Consider the following 22,523-nt stretch of genomic DNA (forward strand, 5'->3'; position numbering starts at 1 on the left):
GTAATCTAAACTCTGAGTTTTCAGACTTTCAAATTTATTTTTGAACAAATTTCACCTTCACTCAGAAATGTCCGGCTTTCAAGTGTAGTTTCCCCTTGCTCCCCACGAGCTAGATATGAGAGTTGGAAAGGGCCTTTAGGAACTTATCTTGTCCAACATGACTATTCTTCCTAAGACATCCCTAATAAAACTGGATGATCAAACAACAATGGTTTGATCTACAATAATTTTATAATGTTAATTCAACAGTTATTCAATGTGGCTTGAAGGCTGACCAGTTTGTTGTTCTTTCCCTTATTTCCATTATTCATTCATAGTCAGATAATATGGTGCACAGTCTGGTATAAGAATTTAGAAAGACTTTTCTGCCCCCATTTGCTTAGCAAAATAATCAACATATTGTTTTAGTATCATCCAAGCAAGGAAAATAGTTCATTTGTACCTTGGCACCACTGGCAGTTAGGAAATGCCAAATCCCAAACTGAAAAGATAATGAATATTTGACTTGGATATGCTAGAAGTAAGGACTAAACTAAACCAGACTTTTGTACAAAAGATTTATTAAAAATAAGTTCTTAAAAAAAAGAGAAATTGTGACATGTATATACAGTAGCTTAGCATGGAAACAATATGGTGCATATAATACAGGAACAGTGAGTACTAAAGTGCACCCTGTACAAAGAATATGATTAAGGGACAGGGAATGTGGTTCTCTTTGAAATATGCTCCAGAAAAGCATGATAATTAACAGTATATGGAATTTACCTTGGGTTTTTTTTTTGGGGGGGGGGGAATTTCTTTTTATTATAAAGAAAACTTTCAAATAAAGATGGTTACGTAGAGGAACCTCCATGATCAGTATCATGTAAATGTTTAAGTCAAGATATGAATATAAGAACGCAGATGGAGGGTTTAGGGAACAGTCTGCAGGGTACACTCAGTTTGTTCATTGGGTATGTATGCTAAAGCCTTTGATCAGCTCTGTTTCGGTTATGGATCAATAAATCTTAATCACTGGTTGTGTACTCTAATAAATCAAAGAAACTTGGGTGCCATAGAATACTGCCAAAAAGTCTATTAATGGGTGCATCTTCAAGATCTACTGCAGTAGAGATTAAAGAGACTTTTCTTCTGAGCTATGCAGTTACAGAACACAAAAAAACTGCTGGTTTTCTACTTCTACACCATATACTGTGAGACATCCAGAATCGCAAACTAGAAAATACTGTTTTATTCTGAAAAAGTGGATCAAACAGAAAATAACTTATCAAATTAATATTTATTTCTGGCCACTTCACATGACTGTTCTCAGCTTCTCACAAACCTTGAAGTCATACTTAGAAGAGTAGCCTTTCAGCTGAGTCTTCTGCCTGGGAGATTTCCCATTTCCAAGACTGCGCAGTGCACTTCAATAGTGAAGAACCCGAAAACAGCTGGAAGTTCAAATCAAACCATCCTCAGCAGAGTTCATGTTTAGCAATCTCAGATGTTCACAAAAAGTCTTATAAAAATTTAGTTCCTTGCAGTGCCCCCTTCAGTCCCACAATTTAATAAGACCATCCCAGCCACAGGTGATGACCTTGGATGTTTCATGTGGATGCCAGACTGCGCCTATACAAACTTTGTCATGTGCTTTTAACCTACTGTAGAGTTTTGTCGTCTTCCAGTCCCAGATGTTAAGTTTTCCATCTGCATCACCTGATATCACATAGCTGTATTAAAAAATTAAAAGCTCTATTAAAAACTCTCAGAACTACTTTTATTATTTTCCATTTTTGGAAGATTATTATAAAGCAGACATTAAAATAAATGTTTTAAATTAATGCAAAAAACAGATTAAAGATAATTTTGTACTGGGGAATGGAAAAAATTTAGTAATCCAATAAACTTTCCATTCAAGAGAGTCTGTTTCAACAGACAGTAGGAATTCCAAAGAATTAGCATGCATGATGTGTTCTAAAGAGCCCAGGCTCTTGCTATGCACTGATTCATCACATCATCTGTGAGGTAAATGTGCTAAGTAATGTGATTATACCATGCATTATGTTGCTTGAGTAATAGAGCCTACTGAGAGGATAAGAGAAAATTCCAGGAAAAAACCCGAATTTGCAGAGATTTTTCTTTAAAAAAAAATCCCCTAAAAATGTGAACACTTTTGCAGTGCATTATGCTAATCATGCATATACTTGCTTTGTTATCTACAGGAAGTTAAATGGGCATAACGGTCTTAAAATGACACCAGTGTGACATCGCTAGTAAAGCTGCAGATGAGAGTTAGCTGTACAACTTCATTAGGCAAAGTAGAAGAACCAGGCTTCAATCTAGACTCAGTTTTGCTTTAAGTTTGAACCCAAGGTATGTGTGTGCAGGAAGGTCTTCTTGTGACTCTACTGCAGACCTGTGTGTAGGAAGCCAGTTGCTGCTCCCTGGTTCATGGCTACCTTGCTCCAGTGCAAGTTAGAACAGGAAGCATCCTGCTCAACTCTGTTGGTGCTATAAAGTCCCTTACACCAGCAGAGGATCAGGTGTAGTGGAGCTCAGGTCTGATAAGCACCCTTATAGCCCCAGCCTGTCCTCCTCTATATGCTTCCTCCTCTCACTTTCACTTTGAGGCGAGGTGGAGTGGGGTTGTGGCTGGTGTGGGAGGCAGTTTAGCTGCATCTTACAGTTGAGATTCTACCTACCTAGGGAAGACTTCTGGCTGGTTTAAGGTCATAGCAGCACAAAAACAGCCTTTGTAGAATGGAGAATTTAGGACAAAGTGTTCATTGAGAGTACTTCAACTAAATGTTCATTTCTTATACTACTGGGCTAAATGTTAGTACTGAATCCATTGAAGTTAACAAATGGCAAAGGGCAAATTCCCCTTTTAACTTCTGCAGAAAACTCTCTGTAGCCACACAGCAATGTTGGGTTAAAAGGACAGCAGCACATCAGTATATTACAAAGGGTTTCAAAAACAAATTTAGCAGGATCTCGTGACAACTTTAAGACAGAAGTTAGTTTTCATAGAACTTACCTCATGTCAGGTGAAAAATCAACTTGACAAGCATAACCTGCCACCATGTGACCCTTGAAGATTTTCTTTTTGTTTAATCTGAATCTGTTCTGAGCTCCAAAAATCAAAATCTGATTATCCATTGATTGACAAGCCAGCCATTTTCCTGTATGTGCAACAAAGTTCAGGCAGATGTCAGTCTTATTTTGAATCAGACTACTGCAGCCGAAGAAACAAATCTGACAAAGATTCCTAGAACTTTCACTGCCAGTTCTGGTTTCAACAATATTCGGTGTTAATAAAGCATTTAGTTAAATAATATGCATGGCTTCTACCGTGTACTGGACAGCTCAGAGCTAGACCCTAGAATGGTGTATTAGCAGCGTTCACTCAAAGAAAAAAAAGGTACAGACTTGGCTCACGTCACATGTGTAGAAAGATTTATAGTGTGGCAGACACAAATTTCATCATACAAAAACAAACCTTCTAATTCTGTAAGCAATTCTTTCTAAGCCATTTGTGACACCAAGTACAGTTATCAGTCATACCCATGGAAAATTTTCATTGAGATGATTTCTGCCTATTACAACTAATAAAGGCAGAACTTAACACTGGAGATAGTTTGGAAGCGTATCCCTGCATGTATGCTCAATTGCCTATAGTAACTTTCTCTGTTATAGTCACGCTACACCATCCAGAGATTACCCATGGTGACGGTCACATTTTAAAATACAGAAGAGGCTTAGACAAAGAACAGGATAGGTGAGCAGATATCCTAACTGGTCAATCAAATAATTGAAACCGGGAGACAAGTTCACAAGATGCAGATCATCTCATTAATTACTCATTTTAAGCTGTGGAACAATAGAGTTACCAGTGGTTTTCTGTTTTATTTATTTATTTATTAAAAGAGCAATTTTACTTGAGTGTAAAGTAGGTCTAAAATGTGTTGAATGATTTTAACCATGTAAATAAATCCTAAAGATCTAATTTTCAAACCAGCATATATATATATATATATATATATATATATATATTTTAAGTTTCACAGTTCAACAGGAGAAGTGTCTGGAAGTAAAAAAGAAGAACTGCTTTTTTAACCTGTCATGTGCCCACTCTTCTTCCTGTTTTGGTGGTGGGTAGGGAGGAGAGGGCATTGCAGATGCTCCCAGGTGGGAAAGGGGACATGCTGAAGAGAGAAGCTGCTCCTTGATCCTTTTCTGCTGGACATATTCCCTTTCCTTGAGCAGTGACCACAGTGACTTTGAATGACTTTCTCAAGGGTCCCAGGAAAAGAGTAGACATGTCATGGGGACACTATTCTCCTCTTCTGCTCCCTTATAGGCTTTTTTATTACTCTTTTAGCTTTGTTTGCTCCTTCTACCACTTGCAGAAAGAGAAATTTTAAAATGACAGAGTTCATAAAAAAAAGAAACTAACTTGGGTCTCTCACCACAGAGAAAGTAAACTAAGACTTTGACATTTTTTGGTATAACCCTACGTGTTAATTTAAACGAATATAGTTATACTGATATAACTCACCCCGTTTGGTTACTCTTACTCTGGTATAAGAGTATCTTTTTCTGGTTTAGCTTATGTCATCTGGAAAGGAATTTAAGCTAACCCCCCAAATGATACAACAGATATCCATATGGGAGGGTTGATACTGGTCTAATTGGTGAAATTTTCCTGTGTAGACAAGGCCTAAGTAAAGTCTTAACTTACCATTTGGAGACAAGGTGACTGCAGGCATCGAGTGCATACTTGGCTCTGCGATGTACTTGAAATCGACAGGAATGTCCCTGCAAAGGAAGAAATGTGAATGGATGAGGAACTGGAAATATTTCAAAGGGCTACCTAAAGTCAGCTGATTTAATCAACCACTGTGAAACACAGAATGAGAGGTGGTGTCCAGATGACAAATGTCTAAAATGGAGTTCAAAGATATTAAAAATACTTCCCAGTGAACTCTTACTGTGGTGCTATCGACAAAAGAAAATGAGCCTTGTTTAATACCTCCATTTGTGAATAGGTTTTGGTGCTGGATGTGGGCCAGGGGTTCTTAACCTTTTTCTTTCTGAGGCCCCCCACAATGGGCTATAAAAACTCCATGGCCCACCTGTGCCACAACAACGGATTTTCTGCATATAAAAGCCACAGCTGGTGTTAGGGGGTAGCAAGCAGGGCAGTTGCCTGGAGCCTCATGCCACAGGGGCTCCCATGAAGCTACATTGCTCAGGCTTTGGCTTCAGCTTTCTATCCTGGGCCCCAGTGAGTCTAATGCTGGCCCTGCTTGGCAGCCTCCCTGAAACCTGCTCTTGGCTCCTCAGGACCTCTGGTTGAAAACCACTGATGTAGGCAATGCAGAACATATAGATTCCCCCCACAATAGCCCTGTCTACACTAATGACAAAACCGGTTTTCAGTCACACTTGAGGGAGGCTGTGGGGTAAGGGCAGCGGTGTTTGAAAGTCAGTGTCAGACACTACTCCATTCCTAGACTAGACAGGCAGCGTATGATAGCTTGCATGTCTGAACCTGCTCCCTCCCCAAAAAGGAATCTTCACTCCAGCTAGAAAGAACTCTTATGTAACCTGTAAAGGTTAAACAATAAAGCCACATTATGGAAAATACACTTCCTGCATTTAATTCTAGTTAAAAGGAATTGAAATGCAATGTGGGTTTTGCTGTCGTCTCTTCACAAATTAATGCAGGCTCATCTGCTGGAATTTATTCCAGGCAGCTCTGCTTTCTGTTAAAATGTACCAGATGTAGTCAGGACTGCTGCAGGATATGCTGCCCTAAACTATTAGGCAGAATAAAAGACATTTAAGTTTCATACTTCTTTCAAGCCAAATTGTGAAATAGGAAGTAAGACAAAATCAGTTTCTTAAAGGTCACCAAAAAACGCTGCCATGGTTGGCTGACCTAAAAACCAATTTAACCTCAATGGCTGTTCTAACTGGAAATTCTAAACTGAGAGACCTGGTACATTTTCCTCAAAACATTGTTTTATGAGCTGACAATTGTAAGTGGTGGGAGTTTCTAACCTTCACTGGCAAAAATGAGAGTGCTCCACGGCGATTTCTTTCCTCCTGACCAAACCTGGCAGGAACTAAAAGTTAGGGTCTCTTGAAAAGTAAAGGGAAAGTGTTTGGAACTGCCGGAGATATAAAAGCTCTTAAAAGACTTCAATTTCCTTATGGGAGCTTGGGAACTATGGAAAGACCGACCGCTGCAGGGAGGTCATCCGAAGCCTATGGATCGCATTAGCCTCGTCATCCTAGCAGAGAATGAAACCAGCATTAGATACCACTATGGGGTATGGTTCACTAGTGACTTGGAGGTAGGAAAATTTTGAGCAGAGTGTCATCAACATGCTGATGGCACAGCAGCCCAACCCATTTCACCGTTTCCCTGAGTAGCAGCATGAAAATATTAAGGAGTGAGAATAAATTCTGTATTTTCCAAAATCAAGGGGTTTAGAATACAACGACCACCTCAACTTTAATATCACTGCCATATGGATGCAATAAGTAGAAAGCAGAAAAACAAACTTCAGAATATCCCAGTTAAGATTCCACTGAGCAAATATAGTTTGTTATCTGAAAAACATTTATTGTTCTATATTCTTACTGTTGCAGTTCCACAAAGGAAGGACACTGCAATCCAGTAAACATGAAAGCAGAATCTGTACACAGCAGAACGTCCATGAATTATCATGGGAGAAGCTGTTCCCAGCAAAGTCTGACATGTCAGACCACTCCCAGTACTGGCCAAGTGAACATGCTTATCAACTGAGATTTGATTACAAAACATCCTGAACATTCCTCTACGCAATTAAGAACACTACAAAAGCAATTAAAAACTTGTAATTAAATGTAGCTTTTAAGAGCATATGGGGGTCATATTTACTTTTAAAGCTTGTTTAAAGTTCTTGTTAAAATCAAAATCTTCAGGCTTATTATTAATGTAAAGTAAAGTAAAGAGATATTTGTATATTTAAACATATCAAAAAGTGAAAAAAATCAATTAACCGAACCATATAAAATGCCTGTTATAAAACAGAAAAGAGGGATTTATTCACAGCAGGATTGGTGACAACTTGACACATGAAATTCTTCAAGCTCCAAAAGTGCTGAACACATTCATTTAGCTTTAATGCAAATGTAATTAATTTGGGGCCTGAAATCTGAAATTTGTCTACAGACAGATAAGCATATTTCAGGAAACGTTCTGTACCACAGTCCACAGTGACGAATGAGCAGAGTGGGAAAAGCGCTCTACATTAGCTTTATAAATCAGTTTAAGCAAAATTTGAGTGATGGAATATGATCTATTCTATAGTTCATAATATCTGAATGAGACAACACTATTCCTGTGACTTCTAATATAATGTGAAGATATATACATTTGGGACAATCAGGCTGTGATGTTCTGCAACTAGATTCTTTGTGATGGGAAGGAGGAAAGGGAAGGTGACATTTCACCCTGTAGCTATTTATTTTATCCATTATCAGGGACCACAAGAAACAAGAGCATCTAGTCCCAAGAGGCGGCAGTTCTGTGCAAGAGAGACATGGCTCCATAAACCAAACAGAAGAAATCCCTGTTAGTAGTCATCGTGCCCAAGGACTTTTCCTTCTCCTTAAGGGGTTCACTGAAACTGCTTGGAGATAACTCATCAGAACTTTGCCAGACCGACAATCCTTCCAGATGAGGAATTTCAGACATAGCTCCTTCCAGAACCAGTCAAAACACCCACTGAGTCAGCCAGAGAATGATCTGGGCACTTCCTCTCACCTGTGTGGCCAAGTGCACTGCCTCCACATAGCTCCCAAACTGCTAGCCAGGGAGCGAAATCCAGAGTACTGAACAGAGATTACCATGTAACAGTAGAGCTAGCATAAGCTTAAAATGAATCTCAATATACCCTTCACTTTTTTATTTTTTTTTATTTAAAAACAGGCAGTAACTGCATGGTACGTTATGGACATCAGCTGAGCACTGCTGTGACCTAGATTCCTCCATACATGAAGGGCAATGTAGAACTACTGTAGATCCTAAAGATAGCCAGCTGGATTCAATGAAAAGGCCAGAATGAATCATTTTCTTTAATCACCAAATGCTTTTTGTAGGTTTCAATAACTGAACAGAACACCTCTCTCCCAACTCACATTAGAACTGAAGAGCAGTTCAAATAATATTTCTAAATGAGCCTTTTCTTGGATGGAATTTCATATTTTTTCAGTGTTTTTACCGTGCTTCTCAGTGCAACCCTCCCCAATAAAAGAAGACTGAAAAGCTAGAATGAAACTGTTAAACTATTTGATTTATTAGTTATCTTTACAGTACTGTAAAGTAGCATGGCACAGGCAATTCTTTATATGCATAATTTAAGTGCTGATACACCTCCACTGGGAGAGCAGATGAGAGAAACCATTAACGGAATATTGTCTGCCACAAGCTGATATGACTATGCCCATTGTTTCCACGTAACAGTCCATGGCACGACCTTTACTTTATAAGTAAAGTTAAAATAATTTGACTGGTATTCACCTAGCGTGTGTTATACAGGAGTAGGAAAGAAATCATTTCACTGATTAAAAACACATACCGTATGACTGACTATCCTAGAAAAAATTTCTAGCAACAACTTTTATATTACTGCAGGTGCTATCTTAGATTGATTTTTATCTAAACCAAACAAGATATTTTATTTAATTTGGGGCTAGTACAGTATATTGAATAAATGTAACTTGAATGGCTCTTGTGCATTCATACCAATGAAGTCCTCTGTAAACTATGAAATTCTCTGCTTTGCTTTTGGATAGAGTTAATGAAATGTTACAGGTTTTAAAAAGCAGCCTCAGATAATAAGTACTGCAACACAGGAGGGTTGTAAGCCAGTAAAGAGAGTTAAGTGTTAGACATTTTAAAAATCTTTACTTCAAAGGGATTTTAAAAATACAATTAATTGTCTTACATCTAATTTCAGGAAGGGATGTTTCATTGACTGAACAAATACGTTAAGAACTGGCTCACAGACTAGCCTGTGGACTGCAGAAATATGGGTCTGATGTGGAGTATTTACGATTGGTCAACAACACAGTCAAATAGACTAGAAACTAGCAGCAGGAACATCACTGATTTTTTTCTGGCACTGCTTCTTTTTAAATATTTCATTTACTGTAGAGAATAATATAAATGGAAGTTAAATTAATTTAAATTTTTGTTTGGCTAGCAGGAACTTACGGCACAAAAACTTCAAAGTAATTGCATTGATTTGACTTAAAATTGTTATCTATTTCCCAGTTTGCTCTATATGAATATGAAATCAAACTTTGTGAGGTTTGAAACTTACCATTCCCAGACTCTTAAACTCTTGTCATCAGATGTACTCACAAACCGTCTATTCTCATCCACAAACACAATGGTGTTGACAGCTCCCAAATGCCTATCGTACTCCTGCACAATCTCCCCACTTCGAATGTCCCACTGCAAATTAAACAGCCAGCGTCAGAGCCACTTAAGTTCTAATACATTTCTGAACTTGAAACCATAAAGCTTCTGATATTTAGTCAGACTTTCAGGTCAGAGAGCAAGTACTCTAGCAACAGCCTTTGAGGGAGTGTTCATTCAAAAATACTGTTAAGAAAGGAAAGAAAATGTCTAAGGCATTGCCGTTATACAGCAGCTAAATTTAAACTTCAGGTACAAAAACTTTACTTTATAAACCTATGAGATCAGGAAACATTTAATTAAGTTCTGAGTCTTACCTGTACAATTTTTTTATCTGACATTCCTGCCACAAAAAGACTTTGTTTATCTTCATCAGGATTGAATTTGACACAGTATGGAACCTTCCTGTTTGTGAACCTTGAAACACATTGCCCTGTAAACAGACAAGCCATTCAAATTAGATCAGTTCAAAAGTTTCACAAGCATAGTTTTATAAATGCTCGCAGTAATAAGCTATCATAAATTATCCATCTTTGTACCTAGAGATGTTTTACTTAGTTTAGATCAGGAGAAAACAAAAACATAGGCTTTCAACTCCCTGAAAAGATCAGAGATTGGGAATTATTCTAGAGATGACCTGGATCTTGTTTATATTAGATCTCCCCCCCCCCCCCCCATAAAATTTCCCACCATTGCTACTGGTTCAACCCAGGCAGCTGGTCACACCCTGTACCTGATCTTTAGCCTAGATATCAATACTGAGGACATCACAACCCAGCCACTGTTTTGGACAGACCCATTACCTCATTAAGACAGTAGTCAGAAACCTCCAACTGCCAGGCAACAAGACAGACCAATGATCCTGATTCAACCATGAATACTCATGGATGCCACCAAATTCCAAAGCTTCCTAAAAGACATCAGCACCCCACCACAAGTCATCATGGACCTGCTGACTCCTTATCGCCTCCATTACTAGACCCATCACTTGTAGAGTTCCACAAGGAACAATTCTCTCACCAGTCCTTCTCAACAGCTATATAGAACCACTAGGTGAACTGGTCAGACAACATAAACTCAAAGTGTCAGTGATATGCAGAGGAGACACAGCTTTACCTATCCTATTCCTTCACCGCCACCACCACTACCACCACCACCACCACCAACAGCAAGACCCAACGCTTGGACAAGATCAGCTGGTTGAAGCTGAACTCAAGCAAGGCAGAAGTTATGGTGATAGTCAGAAGAAAACATTTTGAAGTGTTTGCAGCCAGAGTATGTTTTCCTTTGGTTGAAGGTACACATCCACATTTGGTCAACTGAGTTCACAGTTAAGGAACACTTCTGGATTCCTCACTGATGCGAAGTACCCACACAGCAGCATCTTTGAGTAATGTTTTCTATCATTACAAAACCCTCCACTGCACAAACCTCTCCCCTGGGGAGAGAACAACCACATGATAGGTGTTAGTCATGTTGCTTAATGCATTACTGGAAGGTATTCGGATACTACCGTGCGAAGTGTGGGATAAAAACCTATACAGAATAGAATTGACCAGGACCGATCTATTGGTGGTGGCAACAGTGGAAGCACTAGTAGTATAAACAAGATGTCAGTGCTTGCTGGTTTTTTAACCCACAGTGTCATTTAGACTTGCTCTGGGCATTTAGATGACAAGAGTGGTTAAAATGCTGTCAGCCACGTGCATCTTTTTTATATATTGCTATTTCTATTGTTGCCTCCACAAGGTAATTTTAAGGAAAACAATCACAGACATGGCCTTGCAAACTAAGTGCCAGGAGATTATGAAGCCTTCTGAACAAAGATGCACTCTACACAGCTCTTTAATGTTGTCCAGCCTTGATAGGGTATGTATTTTAGGACGGCAGAGTTTGGCCTCCAGCATGTATTGTCAATTAATATGCATGAGAATAAAAGAATCCATTTTGACTTTCAAAGACCAAGCTGAATTTGCAGGCTAGCAGTTAGAAAAAAAATATTTTCCCCTTGTAAATACCTTGGAGATACAAACCTGGAAGGCCCACAATATCATTGTAACAAAGCCAATGTTAAGTGAAGAGCTAAAAACGGAATTCATGCAGAACACCTGAGTTAATGGCGTCCAAGTACAAAAATGGTGATCCTCATCTACTTATAAAGAGGCTGCTCTAGCCAATCTGCTGCCCTGGGCAAAACTTCAGTGTGCCACCCCCTTCCTACCCTCTAGAACAGTAGTTTTCAAACTTTTTTTCTGGTGACCCAGTTGAAGAAAATTGTTGATGACCGCGACCCAGCGGAGCTGGGGATGAGGGGTTTGGGGTGTGGAAGGGGCTCAGGGCTGGGGCAGAGGGTTGAGATGAGGGCTGCGGGGTGGGTCTGGGAATGAGGGGCTATGGGTGTGGGAGGGGGCTCTGGGCTGGGGCTTGAGGAGTGGGAGGAGGCTCTGGGTTTGGGGGCGCTCAGGGCTGGGCCAGAGAGTTGGGGTGCAGGAGACGGTCAGGGCTCTGGGCTGGGGGTGCAGATTCTGGGGTGGGGCCAGGGATGAGGGTTTTGAGGTGCAGGTGGGGGCTGCGGGTTTGAGGGAGGGCTCAGTGTTGGGGTAGGGGATTGGGGCGCCGGGGTGGATTGCGGGCTTACCTGTGGCGGCTCCTGGTCAGCGGGGATGCTAAGGCAGGCTTCTTGCCTATCCTGGCACCGCGGACCATGCTGGGCCCCGGAAGCGGCCAGCAGCAGGTCTGGCTCCTAGGCGGAGGCACACAAGTGGCTCCACACGGCTTTCGCCCACAGGCACTGCCCCCCCCCCCCCACCAGCTCCCACTGGCCAGTGCGGAGCTGGTGCTTGGGGCAGGGGCGGCGCGTGAAACCTAGGAGCTGGACCTGCTGCTGGCCACAGCGTGGTGTCAGAACAGGTAGGGACTAGCCTGCCTTAGCAGGGCAGCACCGCCAACGGGACTTTTAATGGCCTGGTCTGAGATGCTGACCAGAGCCGCCGTGATCCAGTGCCTTACATTCCACGACCCGGTACTGGGTCGTGACCCACAGTTTGAAAACCACTCTAGAACAGAGCTTCTCTACTGAAATAATGGATCCAGGATTTTGGTTGAAGTGGGGGCAAGTACCTAGTCACAGCACCACGCATTGTGGGTTTGGCCCAACTGCCCCTCCATCGTGATGGAGGAATGTCTGAGCCAAATTTGAGTGAGTGGCCTTGTGACCTGGTGCACGGGGTCACGGTGTCACTCAGTTTTGGTCCAGCTGCCCCAGGAAGTTGCCTAGTTTGCCTATAGCTGGAATGGCCTCTGAGCTCTGATATGCGAGATATTAAAAAAAAAATATTATGGTACTGACAATTCTATGTTACAAAGCCTCTTCGCTAGAGTTGCCCTATCCAGATTATTTTTACTCTTTTAATAGCTGTTTTCCTACATTGAGAAAATCTAGGTGAAGCGGACCTTGAACACGACTATTAAAAAAGTGCAAAGTGCAAAGTGGAAGATGACTGGCTGCAAGAAAGCGAAGATCAGTCACCACACAAGTTAAAGTAAAGCAAACTTCATCTATTCGGCAAATGCACAAAACTAAGGAAGTCTTCAGTTAAGTATTGAATATCTGCTAAATACCATTGAGGCACAATGGGAGTAGTAGTGCAGCATTAAGAAAACCATATTTAATAGCTAACAGGATTTAAAATACCTGTTTTTGTTGTAAATACCTTAGATTTGTATTTGGCCGAGACACTCAGCATTAGGTGAATATAATTATTTGTTAATGTTCTTAGCAATGAAAATACAAATATTGTGAAATAAATGTCATTGCTATAATTACTGTTATTTCTTTCCCCAACCTATTTGGGAAAATTCATTTTTTTTTTTTTAAATCTGGAAGAATTATTATGGAATAAATCCTTTACTAAATTATAGTAAAATATTCAATTCAAAAAATTACTTTTAGTACTTAATTTCATTCTTATAAGTGAAGGGGTGCCAAATAATTCCCTCTAATTTGGTAAATATTTGGCCCATTCTTTCTACGCAAGTTTTCAGTTCAAAGTAATTTTTTTAGAAAAATGTATAAACCCTTGTTACTATGGATTTTTAACTTAAACACCACGACTACCTTAACTGTAGCTTTACACTGACAGCAAAAACATTCAGGAGATGAGAAAATTGCTCTCCTTGTATTTGAAACAGCAGTGTTGCACTATAAGAGAAAGCATGGCTATTAAAACAGTAGCTATTTACTACTAGTTGCAATGATTATCAGATTTGAACATGTATGTATTTAAGCCTACCTGTTTCAGTGTCCCAGAGTTTAAGATACCGGTCATATGCTGCACTAAGAAACTGAGTTCCAGCATTGTTAAAGCAGATGTCTCGAACTGCTTTACTGTGCCCTAAAAGATAAAAAAAAGTGTGGTAGAGAGAAGAATTAACTCTTTACCCCCGATGCTAGGAATTAGGATTTTCTGGAGAATGTACAGATAGAATGCAGATAAACCACAATACTAATGGTCAATTACAGCTTTTAATTACACTCTCTGGTAACACAGAAAACTACTAGAACTTATCTAAGAAAATCTTGTAAATTTAGTTCCAGCAGACCAATTCAACTGGAAAAGTAACAGTTCCTCCTCCTAAAGGCTGTTATGAGATTTGAAAATAAAGCCATTGGGAATTACCTCTGCAAAGAGACTGACTGCAACACTGTGGAAAATTCTAAAACTTCTCCAGATGAAACATAGCATACCTTTAAAAATAAACATCTATTTGAGGAATAAGACTGACCACAGGAGGCTTCCCTGCACTAGGAAAATCCTCCATTGCTACACCACCATAGTTGTAGCCCCAACAGCTATCAGTTACGGGGCTCATACAACGACTGCCACTTTTATTACTGTATTGTCTAAGCCTGTCCATAACAAGGTTATGAGAATACAGTGGCAAAACATCAACTCCCTCTAGTGGTGAGAATGCAACAGCAGGGAATTTCCCAATGCAATCTAGTGCAGACAGCCAGATAGAAGTTACTTTGGAACTGCATTGACAGAAGGGTTTTTTTGGGAACAAGTGCGTCTTAACACTTAACTAGCCTAATATCTAAACCGTATGAGGATGGGATAAGTGCCAGGATGGTAATAGAAAGTTTAGATGACTAGTTTTATTGACATTCATATTAAAAGTCTGTCCCCCCCAAAGCAATTTATTCGTTTTGTCTGCATATTCTAGACATCTTAAAATGTGATGCAGCTGATCTCTCCACTGCACTGAAATAACATGTATTGCATTACAAATATGATGCACAAGTAGCACCTCAAAATCCACTATTGCTTCAAAGATTGTCGTGGACATAGTTATAGCAACAATGCACTGCATGTGAAAAATATCACAACATTAACATCTAAGACAAAAAAGTAAGGGAAAAATCAAGGACTGAACACTATAGAGGAATTCTATGAAGAGAATGCCAACTGCTGGGCACAGAAAAATTCTGGGATGGCAGCAATAGCAAGTGGGTAAATAATTTTGGCATGCTTAAATTAAATCCCCTGTGGAATATGGGAAATATTTAGGTCAGGAAGGCGTGTTGCTCAGGTAGAATCATCTCCCCTGCCTTGCAGAATAATTCTGGTTGGCCATTGTAGCAGACTTATAGGGGCCCTACATTTTAGCTTACACACACTTTTAAAATAAAATACAGCAGGTGAATCTGACTCATGACAGGAAAGTTCTGAAACCACAGTTCAAAGAGAAGAGTCTCTTCAGAGAGATCCTTTTCTGAGGCATCAGTTTAGCCAATCTGCTTGATGCCGTGGGTACTAGGAACATTGATAAAAGGGCACTTCAAATGACAGCACATCATTTTAGAAGTGTTTCCACTTCAAGAGAAAAACTGCTGCTCATAAGCTGCAGCAAAGACTGCTAGAAAGCTCACATTTCTCTCTCTCAATCCTCTATAAAAGTTCTCAATTACAAGGAAAATATTGGACTTGTTCCATTTTTATATTTAAAAGGAGGCCTGAACAGTTTTTATGAGAAGTTTTTCTCTGTTCCTTTTGCATTAGAAATTCAGTTCTTGTCTAGCCCAAAAGATAAGACCTAGTTATATGACGACATCACAATAGTTAATTTTAGCACACCCAAAAGTGTGCTAGGTACCTCACAGTACAAGTAAGGAGACACTACTTCTACTCTGAACATACCGTCTAATTTCAGACATGAAGTATTGACGGGAGGAGTAGGTAACAAAAAATAGGGATCTATCCGATCCATTTCTGGTAATGACCGATAACTGATTGACGCAGTACACTAATATCTTGTTTTTATGGTCTAGAAGTCTTCAGTGCCAACACTAAATCATGTGGATTAAAAACAAAATAAGGTCATGCATAAATGCAGCCTCTCCAGCTTTCATGCCAACACCATATTGAAAAGCTGACATTTTTCTCAGATGCCTACATGTCTTCTGTGGCACTGATACCCTCCTCCCCAAAAATCACAAAGTAATTAAATCTACTTTGGCGGGGGGAGGGGGGGGGAGGGGAGAGGAGACAAGGAAAGAAGGAAGTTGTTTTAAATGTATATTAAAGAGTTCAGTAAAAAAAGAGAGGTTACCAATAAATGTTCGTAAGCATCTTCGTTCACCGTAAACCTCCCATAGCTTGAGGAAAAAAAAAAAAAAAAAAAAAAAAAAAAAAAAAAAAAAAAAAAAAAAATAAAAAAAAAAAAAAAAAAAAAAAAAAAAAAAAAAAAAAAAAAAAAAAAGGACAAACGTTAAATTTCTGCACCACATTCTTATTAAATGACAAGTTTAACTACAGATGTACGAGACACTATATGAGAATTTTGATCATAACTAGCCTATCTTGAAATTCAGAAATAATGTGAACATTTGCCACAGAATTTCTGCAACTATCTCAACAGTATGCAAGGGTGAACTAAAATGAAATTTCATTTCGCAATAAGAAATTAAATGGCCCAGTTTCATAAACTCAGAGCAGGAAATTTTCAGCAAAAAATGTTTTGCTATCAACATTTGTCCCAGCTATAAAATTTAGCTTTACATAAAATTGTCTTTTACCAAGTGATAGCAGCAGCAAAGGTAAGCTTAAGGACTTGTGACCTTCACAACCTAATTGGATTAGCATTTCAATGCTATTAAGTACCTATACTGTGCTAACACCCAAATTGTTTTAGGCATTTTACATACACACATGAAGCCAGAGTGCCTGCCCCAAAAGGCTTACAATTAGGGCTGTCATGCGATTAAAGTGATTTATCCTGTTGTTAAACAATAATCGAACATCATTTATTTAAATATTTTTGGATGTTTTCTACATTTTCAAATGTATTGATTTCAATTACAACACAGAATACAAAGTGTACAGTGCTCATTTGATATTTATTTTTGATTATAAACATTTGCTCTGTAAAAAACAAAAGAAATAGTATTTTTCAATTCACCTAATATAAGCACTGTAGTGCAATCTCTTTATCATGAAAGTTGAACTTACAAAGGTAGAAGTATGTCCAAAAAAATAACTGCATTCAAAAGTAGAACAATGTAAAACTTTAGAGCGTACAAGTCCACTCAGACCTACTTCAGCCAATCAGACAAACAAGTTTGGTTAAAATTTGCAAGAGATAATGCTGCCCGCTTCTTGTTTACAATGTCACCTGAAAGTGAGAACAGGTGTTTGCATGGCACTGTTGTAGCCGGCGTCACAAGATAATTACGTGCCAGATGCACTAAAGATTTATATGTCCCTTCATACTTCAACATCATTCCAGAGGGCATGAATCCATACTGATGATCATGGGTGGTGCGCGAACCGCCGGCTGGGGGAGGCTAGCCCCCCGCCTCACCCCTTCCACCCGAGGCCACGCTTCTTCCCCCACCACTGTACTGGAGCAAAGCTCCCCCCCTTCTGCTGGAGCCCAGAGCCGACCCCCTCACCGCAGCACCGGCCCAGTCCCACGGCTAGCTCCCCAGCCCCAAAGGAGCGCCGGGAGGGTGGGCAGCGCGCAGCCCCAGCTTTCCCAGCTCTGGGAGTTGGGTGGCTGACCACAGCCTCCCCAGCTCCAGAGTGAAGACGGGTGGGCGGCGCATGGCCCCAGTGTCCCCAGCCCTGGAGCCTTGGAAGGTGAGCGGTGTGCATCCCCAGCTCCAGAGTGTGGGAAGGAGGGCAGCGTGCAGCTCCAGCCCCAGCGGACCACTGTGGGACTGGAGCTGGAGGACTGGAGCCACACACAGGGAGCGGTCACGGCAGGGGGCGGGTTCACGCCCGGCTGTTTGGGGAGACAAAGCCTCCCCCCAGCCTATGAGACCCGCCGCCCATGCTGATGACGGGTTCTGCTCAATGATCCAAAGCAGAGTGGATCAACGCAGGTTCATTTTCATCATCTGAGTCAGATGCCACCAGCAGAAGATTGATTTTCTTTTTTGATGGTTCGGGTTCTGTAGTTTCCGCATCAGAGTGTTGCTCTTAAGACTTCTGAAAGCATGCTCCACACCTCGTTCCTCTCAGATTTTGGATGGCACTTCAGATTCTTAAACCTTGGGTCCAGTGCTGTAGCTATTTTTAGAAATCTCACATCAGTACCTTTTTTGCGTTTTGTCAAATCTGCCATGAAAGTGTTCTTAAAACGAACATGTGCTGGGTCATCATCCGAGACTGCTAGAACATGAAATATATGGCAGAATGAGGGTAAAACAGAACAGGAGACATACAATTCTCCCCCAAGGAGTTCAGCCACAAATTTAATTAACACATTTTTTAAGGAACATCATCAGCATGGAAGCATGTCCTTTGGAATGGTGGCCAAAGCATGAAGGGGTATATGAATGTTTAGCACATCTGGCACGTAAATACCTTGCAACGCCAGCTACAAAAGTGCCATGCGAACACCTGTTCTCACTTTCAGGTGACATTGTAAATAAGAAGCAGGCAACAGTATCTCCTGTAAATGGAAACAAACTTGTTTGTCTTAGCAATTGGCTGAACAAGAAGTAGGACTGAGTGAACTTGTAGGCTCTGAAGTTTTACATTGTTTTGTTTTTGAGTACAGTTCTGTAACAAAAAAATTCTACAGTTGTAAGTTACACTTTCATGATAAAGAGATTGCACTACAGTACTTGTATGGGGTGAATTGAAAAATACTATTTCTTTTATCATTTTACAGTGCAAATATTTGTAATCAAAAGTTATATATAAAGTGAACACTGTACACTGTATTGTAATATAAATCAATATATTTAAAAATGTTGAAAAACATCCAAAAATATTTAAAAAAAATTCAGTTGGTATTCTGTTTAACACTGCAATTAATTTTTTAAAGCCTGATTAATTTTTTTGAGTTAATCGTGTGAGTTAACTGCAATTAATCGACAGCCCTACTTACAATCTAAACATAAAAACAGGTGAGAAATGAGGGAGACGAATACAAAACACAGTACATGCAGCATAGGCAGGGTGGTGATAGGCATCTATTTAACACACACGCAGCCAAGTTGCTGCAGAAACCTTAATTTTTGCACTTCCTGACTTCATTTAACTGTGATCTTTATATTGCATTAAAATAGTTTCTGCATTATTTATTTTTACATTCAAAGCAGTTAGATAGGGCTGCGATTGACAACTTAACTATTTATTTCTATGCAGAACAAAGAAACTAATTCAAACCATTTCTGGGAGAAAAACTATAATGTAGGATAACTATTTATTTGACAATTTTTAGCCCGATACCTCTGTTTAAATTTGTCTCAAACCCTGGAAAAGTAGGTGTTCTAACAGAAATTAGACTCAGTATTTAAATGCTGTGAATGCAACATTTGTATGAAGTGAAGGTATATCAGAAACAACTCACTTTAATTTTACAGTCCATGGAGCAAGATAGCAATATGTGGCCAGAGAGTGGAAACAACCTGACTGCACTGACACCCTGTAAATAAGAACATAAATGATTAAGAAACAGCAAATTGAGCATGTGGATTTTTTTCCTAGCTCATTTTCCCTCTTTTCTAAAATATCTAGATGAAATCCTAAAACACAACCTTTTCAGAAATGTGAAAGATTGAAGAGGAGCCTGTACAATCTCCTACTCCTTTAACACAGCAATGTATTTTAAACAATTGCTTCTGCTGAATCACCAGGGGGCAATCTTGAGTCACCGCAACCGTTGTGTGCATGCTCCCTTCCCCTCCCACACTGACACCCACCTACACCATTACCATGGCAGCCCTTGGCAAAGAAATACAAATTGTGGGTTTGGAACGTTAGCTTTGACAAAAGAAGAACACAGAGCTCTCCCCCCTGCCAATCTGACCTCTTCATAATACACCCAGTTCTGCACAATCGTGATTACAATCCTCTCTATACTACAATCCTGTGACCAGGAACTGGGGCCTCTCTAAGCAGCCTCCTGGGGTCACTTCAAACTCAGGCCTCTTGCATGACAACAACTTCAACCACACAGGCCCTGACCCTGCAAACACTAAAGGCCATTTGTAACTTTACTCAGGTGAGCAATCCCAGTGGGCTGCAATCAGATTTTTAAACAGATATGTATGTGGGGAAAAAAACCCAAAAGACTTTCAGATAAACAATACTTTACATCATTTTATTTTACAGCATCCTGATTTCCTACAAAAAGCTTATTCTATTACAGATACCTAAACAGAGCAAGGGAGTTCATAAACATACTATGTTGCATATGAAGTTTGAAACATCACGAATACAAGGAAACTAAATCTTGAACTCAGAATGGGAGAAGGAAGTGAAGGAAACACTGATTCAGATAGTAATTTAAACACACTTGAAAACTATTCCTGTTTATTTATACAGCCTCCCAAGCCTCCTTAGTGCTCAACAAACAAAAGAGGCACTAAGTTGGCAGATACAAAACCAAATTTTCATAGCAGTTAAGTTGTATTGGCAAACTTTTCCCACTAAAATTTGCAATGTAAACACAGATAATTGTTCATATATGAACCATCTGCATGTGCAGTTTTCTGATGAGTAAGCAACAGCTCAACTCAGAGTACACACAATGTAGGAGACAAACCTATCTTTTCTTGAGTATTAGGGTTATTCAATGTTATAAAAGATTTGCAGGGGATTTTAAGAGGTACCACGGAAATCAGTGCATGGAACACAGTGGGGTGAAAAAAAGATTTTCTCAAAAAAAGATTAACTACTCAATAGGACTCCAATAGTGCAGCTCTACAGGGAGCAGTAATGGTGGAAGTGCTAGTGTAGACAGAATGCAGGCATTTTTACCTTCCAACTATCTTCACTGAACAGGATTAGCAGACTTGGTGGTAAGAACTTCTGCAGTTGGTCTATATAAGCTCTCCCACTACTGCTACCATAAATAGAAAGTGCTGGTGCTGGGAAAAACCCACAAGGAATGAAAATCCTAGCCCCACTGATGTCAAAGGGAGTTTTGGCACTGACTTCCATTGGGCCACGATTTTCACCCAAGATTTCTCAAGTTCAGAATTATGCAAAAAGCCAGACACAACAGTGCCAAAAGGAGGCAGAAACTGTCCAAATCATTACAACGTTAATCTTTACCACCCCATTGAGATGTCAACATTTCAGTGCTGCCCCTTTCAGCAGAAAGGCACAGCTCATGTGCTTCTCTCTCTTAGGGCCAAAGCCCAAAATATCCTTAGCTGCCACGGTATCTAGCTTGCTCTTTCTCTGCCCTCCTGCAAAAGCTTAGTTATGCATTGTCAGTATAAAAAGTTTGGCATATTAAATACTGAAATTGTGGGACCTATGTAGAAAAAGTACCAAAACACACAGGGACCACTGCACTACTTGTATCTTCGTTTTCATAGATCATTCATTTGCACTGTTCATTTTTCAAGTGTAAATGATTCTACATCATTTCCAGCCTGCTGCACCAAAATGCTAGAGATTCTAAGAACACGGCCCCAGAATTCAGGCCCAGCTGATCACAGAATATACCAGGCCTCGATAATAATATTTTCTTCTTACTGCAGATATTCAACACAATTAACACAATGTCATGTTTAAGCACATCTAACATGATTAGGATAGTACCTAATGACCATGCATGAATGAGGAGCATATACCTTCTGCTAAAGCTGGCTCATTTTACTGGATGAGATCCAAGACAGTGGATAGCAGCCAGTAGATTAAATGCCTAGGGATTAAACATTAGGAGTCTCCAGAGTCTGCCTTGAGTTGAAAGCTCTGGGTAAGGAATGTGCCTTGAATTTTATCATAAACTTAATCTAACTTGGGTTCAGATGCATTATCGGCAAAATCAAATTTCAATGGTGAGGGCCCAACTCTGAAAAATACCTGCCCCTGATTCAACAGCTTCTATCTAGTAACAGCTAACTAAAGGGGCTTCTTCAGAGTGCAGTTGTCCTACTACACATGGCAGAGGCAGCCTCTGAAAATTAAGGGTATGTCTACAGTACAAAATCACGTCAACCTAAGTTACGTCAACGTACAGCCACCACAATAATTAAATTGCTTTTGCATGTCCATACTACGTGCCTTGTCGGTGGTGCGCGTCCTCACCAGGAGCGCGTGGACCAATTTAACTGTCAGTGTGGGGCATTGTGGGATAGCTCCTGAAAGTCAATCTAAGCAACGCAGTTTCTACACTGACACTGTGTCGACCTAACTACATCAACCTAAGCACTCTCTCTCTCGCGGAGGTGGAGTTATTAAGTCAGCGTAGCGGGCAAGTTACATTTCAGCATAGACGCTTACAGAGTTAGGTCAACGTAAGCTGCCTTGCATCGACCTAACTCTGTAGTGTAGACCAGGGTTAAGGTCCAGACATTTTAAGCTTTATTTAGACTGAAACCAACACTGAATTTCACCCAGAAAAGACATCAGCAACCAATTTACAGGTCAGAACAGTGTGCCACATCCGCAGTCTATACTACCGAAAAGACAAGCAGATCCAGTCTGCACTATATGGACCTGCTAAATGGTCTTCAAGGCTAGCTCTAGATTAGGCACTACAGCAGACCAACCATTTGGTAATAAACACATTTTAACCAGAATAAAAGCTGTAT

At 40.0% G+C, this 22,523-nt stretch overlaps 1 protein-coding gene across 1 annotated transcript in view; it reads right to left on the bottom strand.

Moving 5' to 3' along the window:
* Positions 1 to 579: 579 nt before the first annotated feature.
* The window catches only part of CDC40 (cell division cycle 40), a 59,123-nt gene continuing 37,179 nt past the window's right edge, over positions 580 to 22,523 (bottom strand). The window contains exons 8-15 of the mRNA XM_024194287.3: positions 19,325 to 19,399; positions 16,073 to 16,118; positions 13,753 to 13,854; positions 9,778 to 9,893; positions 9,363 to 9,496; positions 4,724 to 4,800; positions 3,020 to 3,164; positions 580 to 1,712 (exon numbers count right to left, since the gene is read on the bottom strand). Coding sequence (XP_024050055.2) covers positions 1,535 to 1,712; positions 3,020 to 3,164; positions 4,724 to 4,800; positions 9,363 to 9,496; positions 9,778 to 9,893; positions 13,753 to 13,854; positions 16,073 to 16,118; positions 19,325 to 19,399 — 873 coding nt within the window. The 3' untranslated portion in view covers positions 580 to 1,534. The remainder of the gene's footprint in view (positions 1,713 to 3,019; positions 3,165 to 4,723; positions 4,801 to 9,362; positions 9,497 to 9,777; positions 9,894 to 13,752; positions 13,855 to 16,072; positions 16,119 to 19,324; positions 19,400 to 22,523) is intronic.

Source organism: Terrapene carolina, unplaced genomic scaffold, assembly GCF_002925995.2.
Source record: "Terrapene carolina triunguis isolate 2854851 unplaced genomic scaffold, T_m_triunguis-2.0 Scaffold42, whole genome shotgun sequence".
Taxonomy (NCBI): Eukaryota; Metazoa; Chordata; order Testudines; family Emydidae; genus Terrapene; species Terrapene triunguis.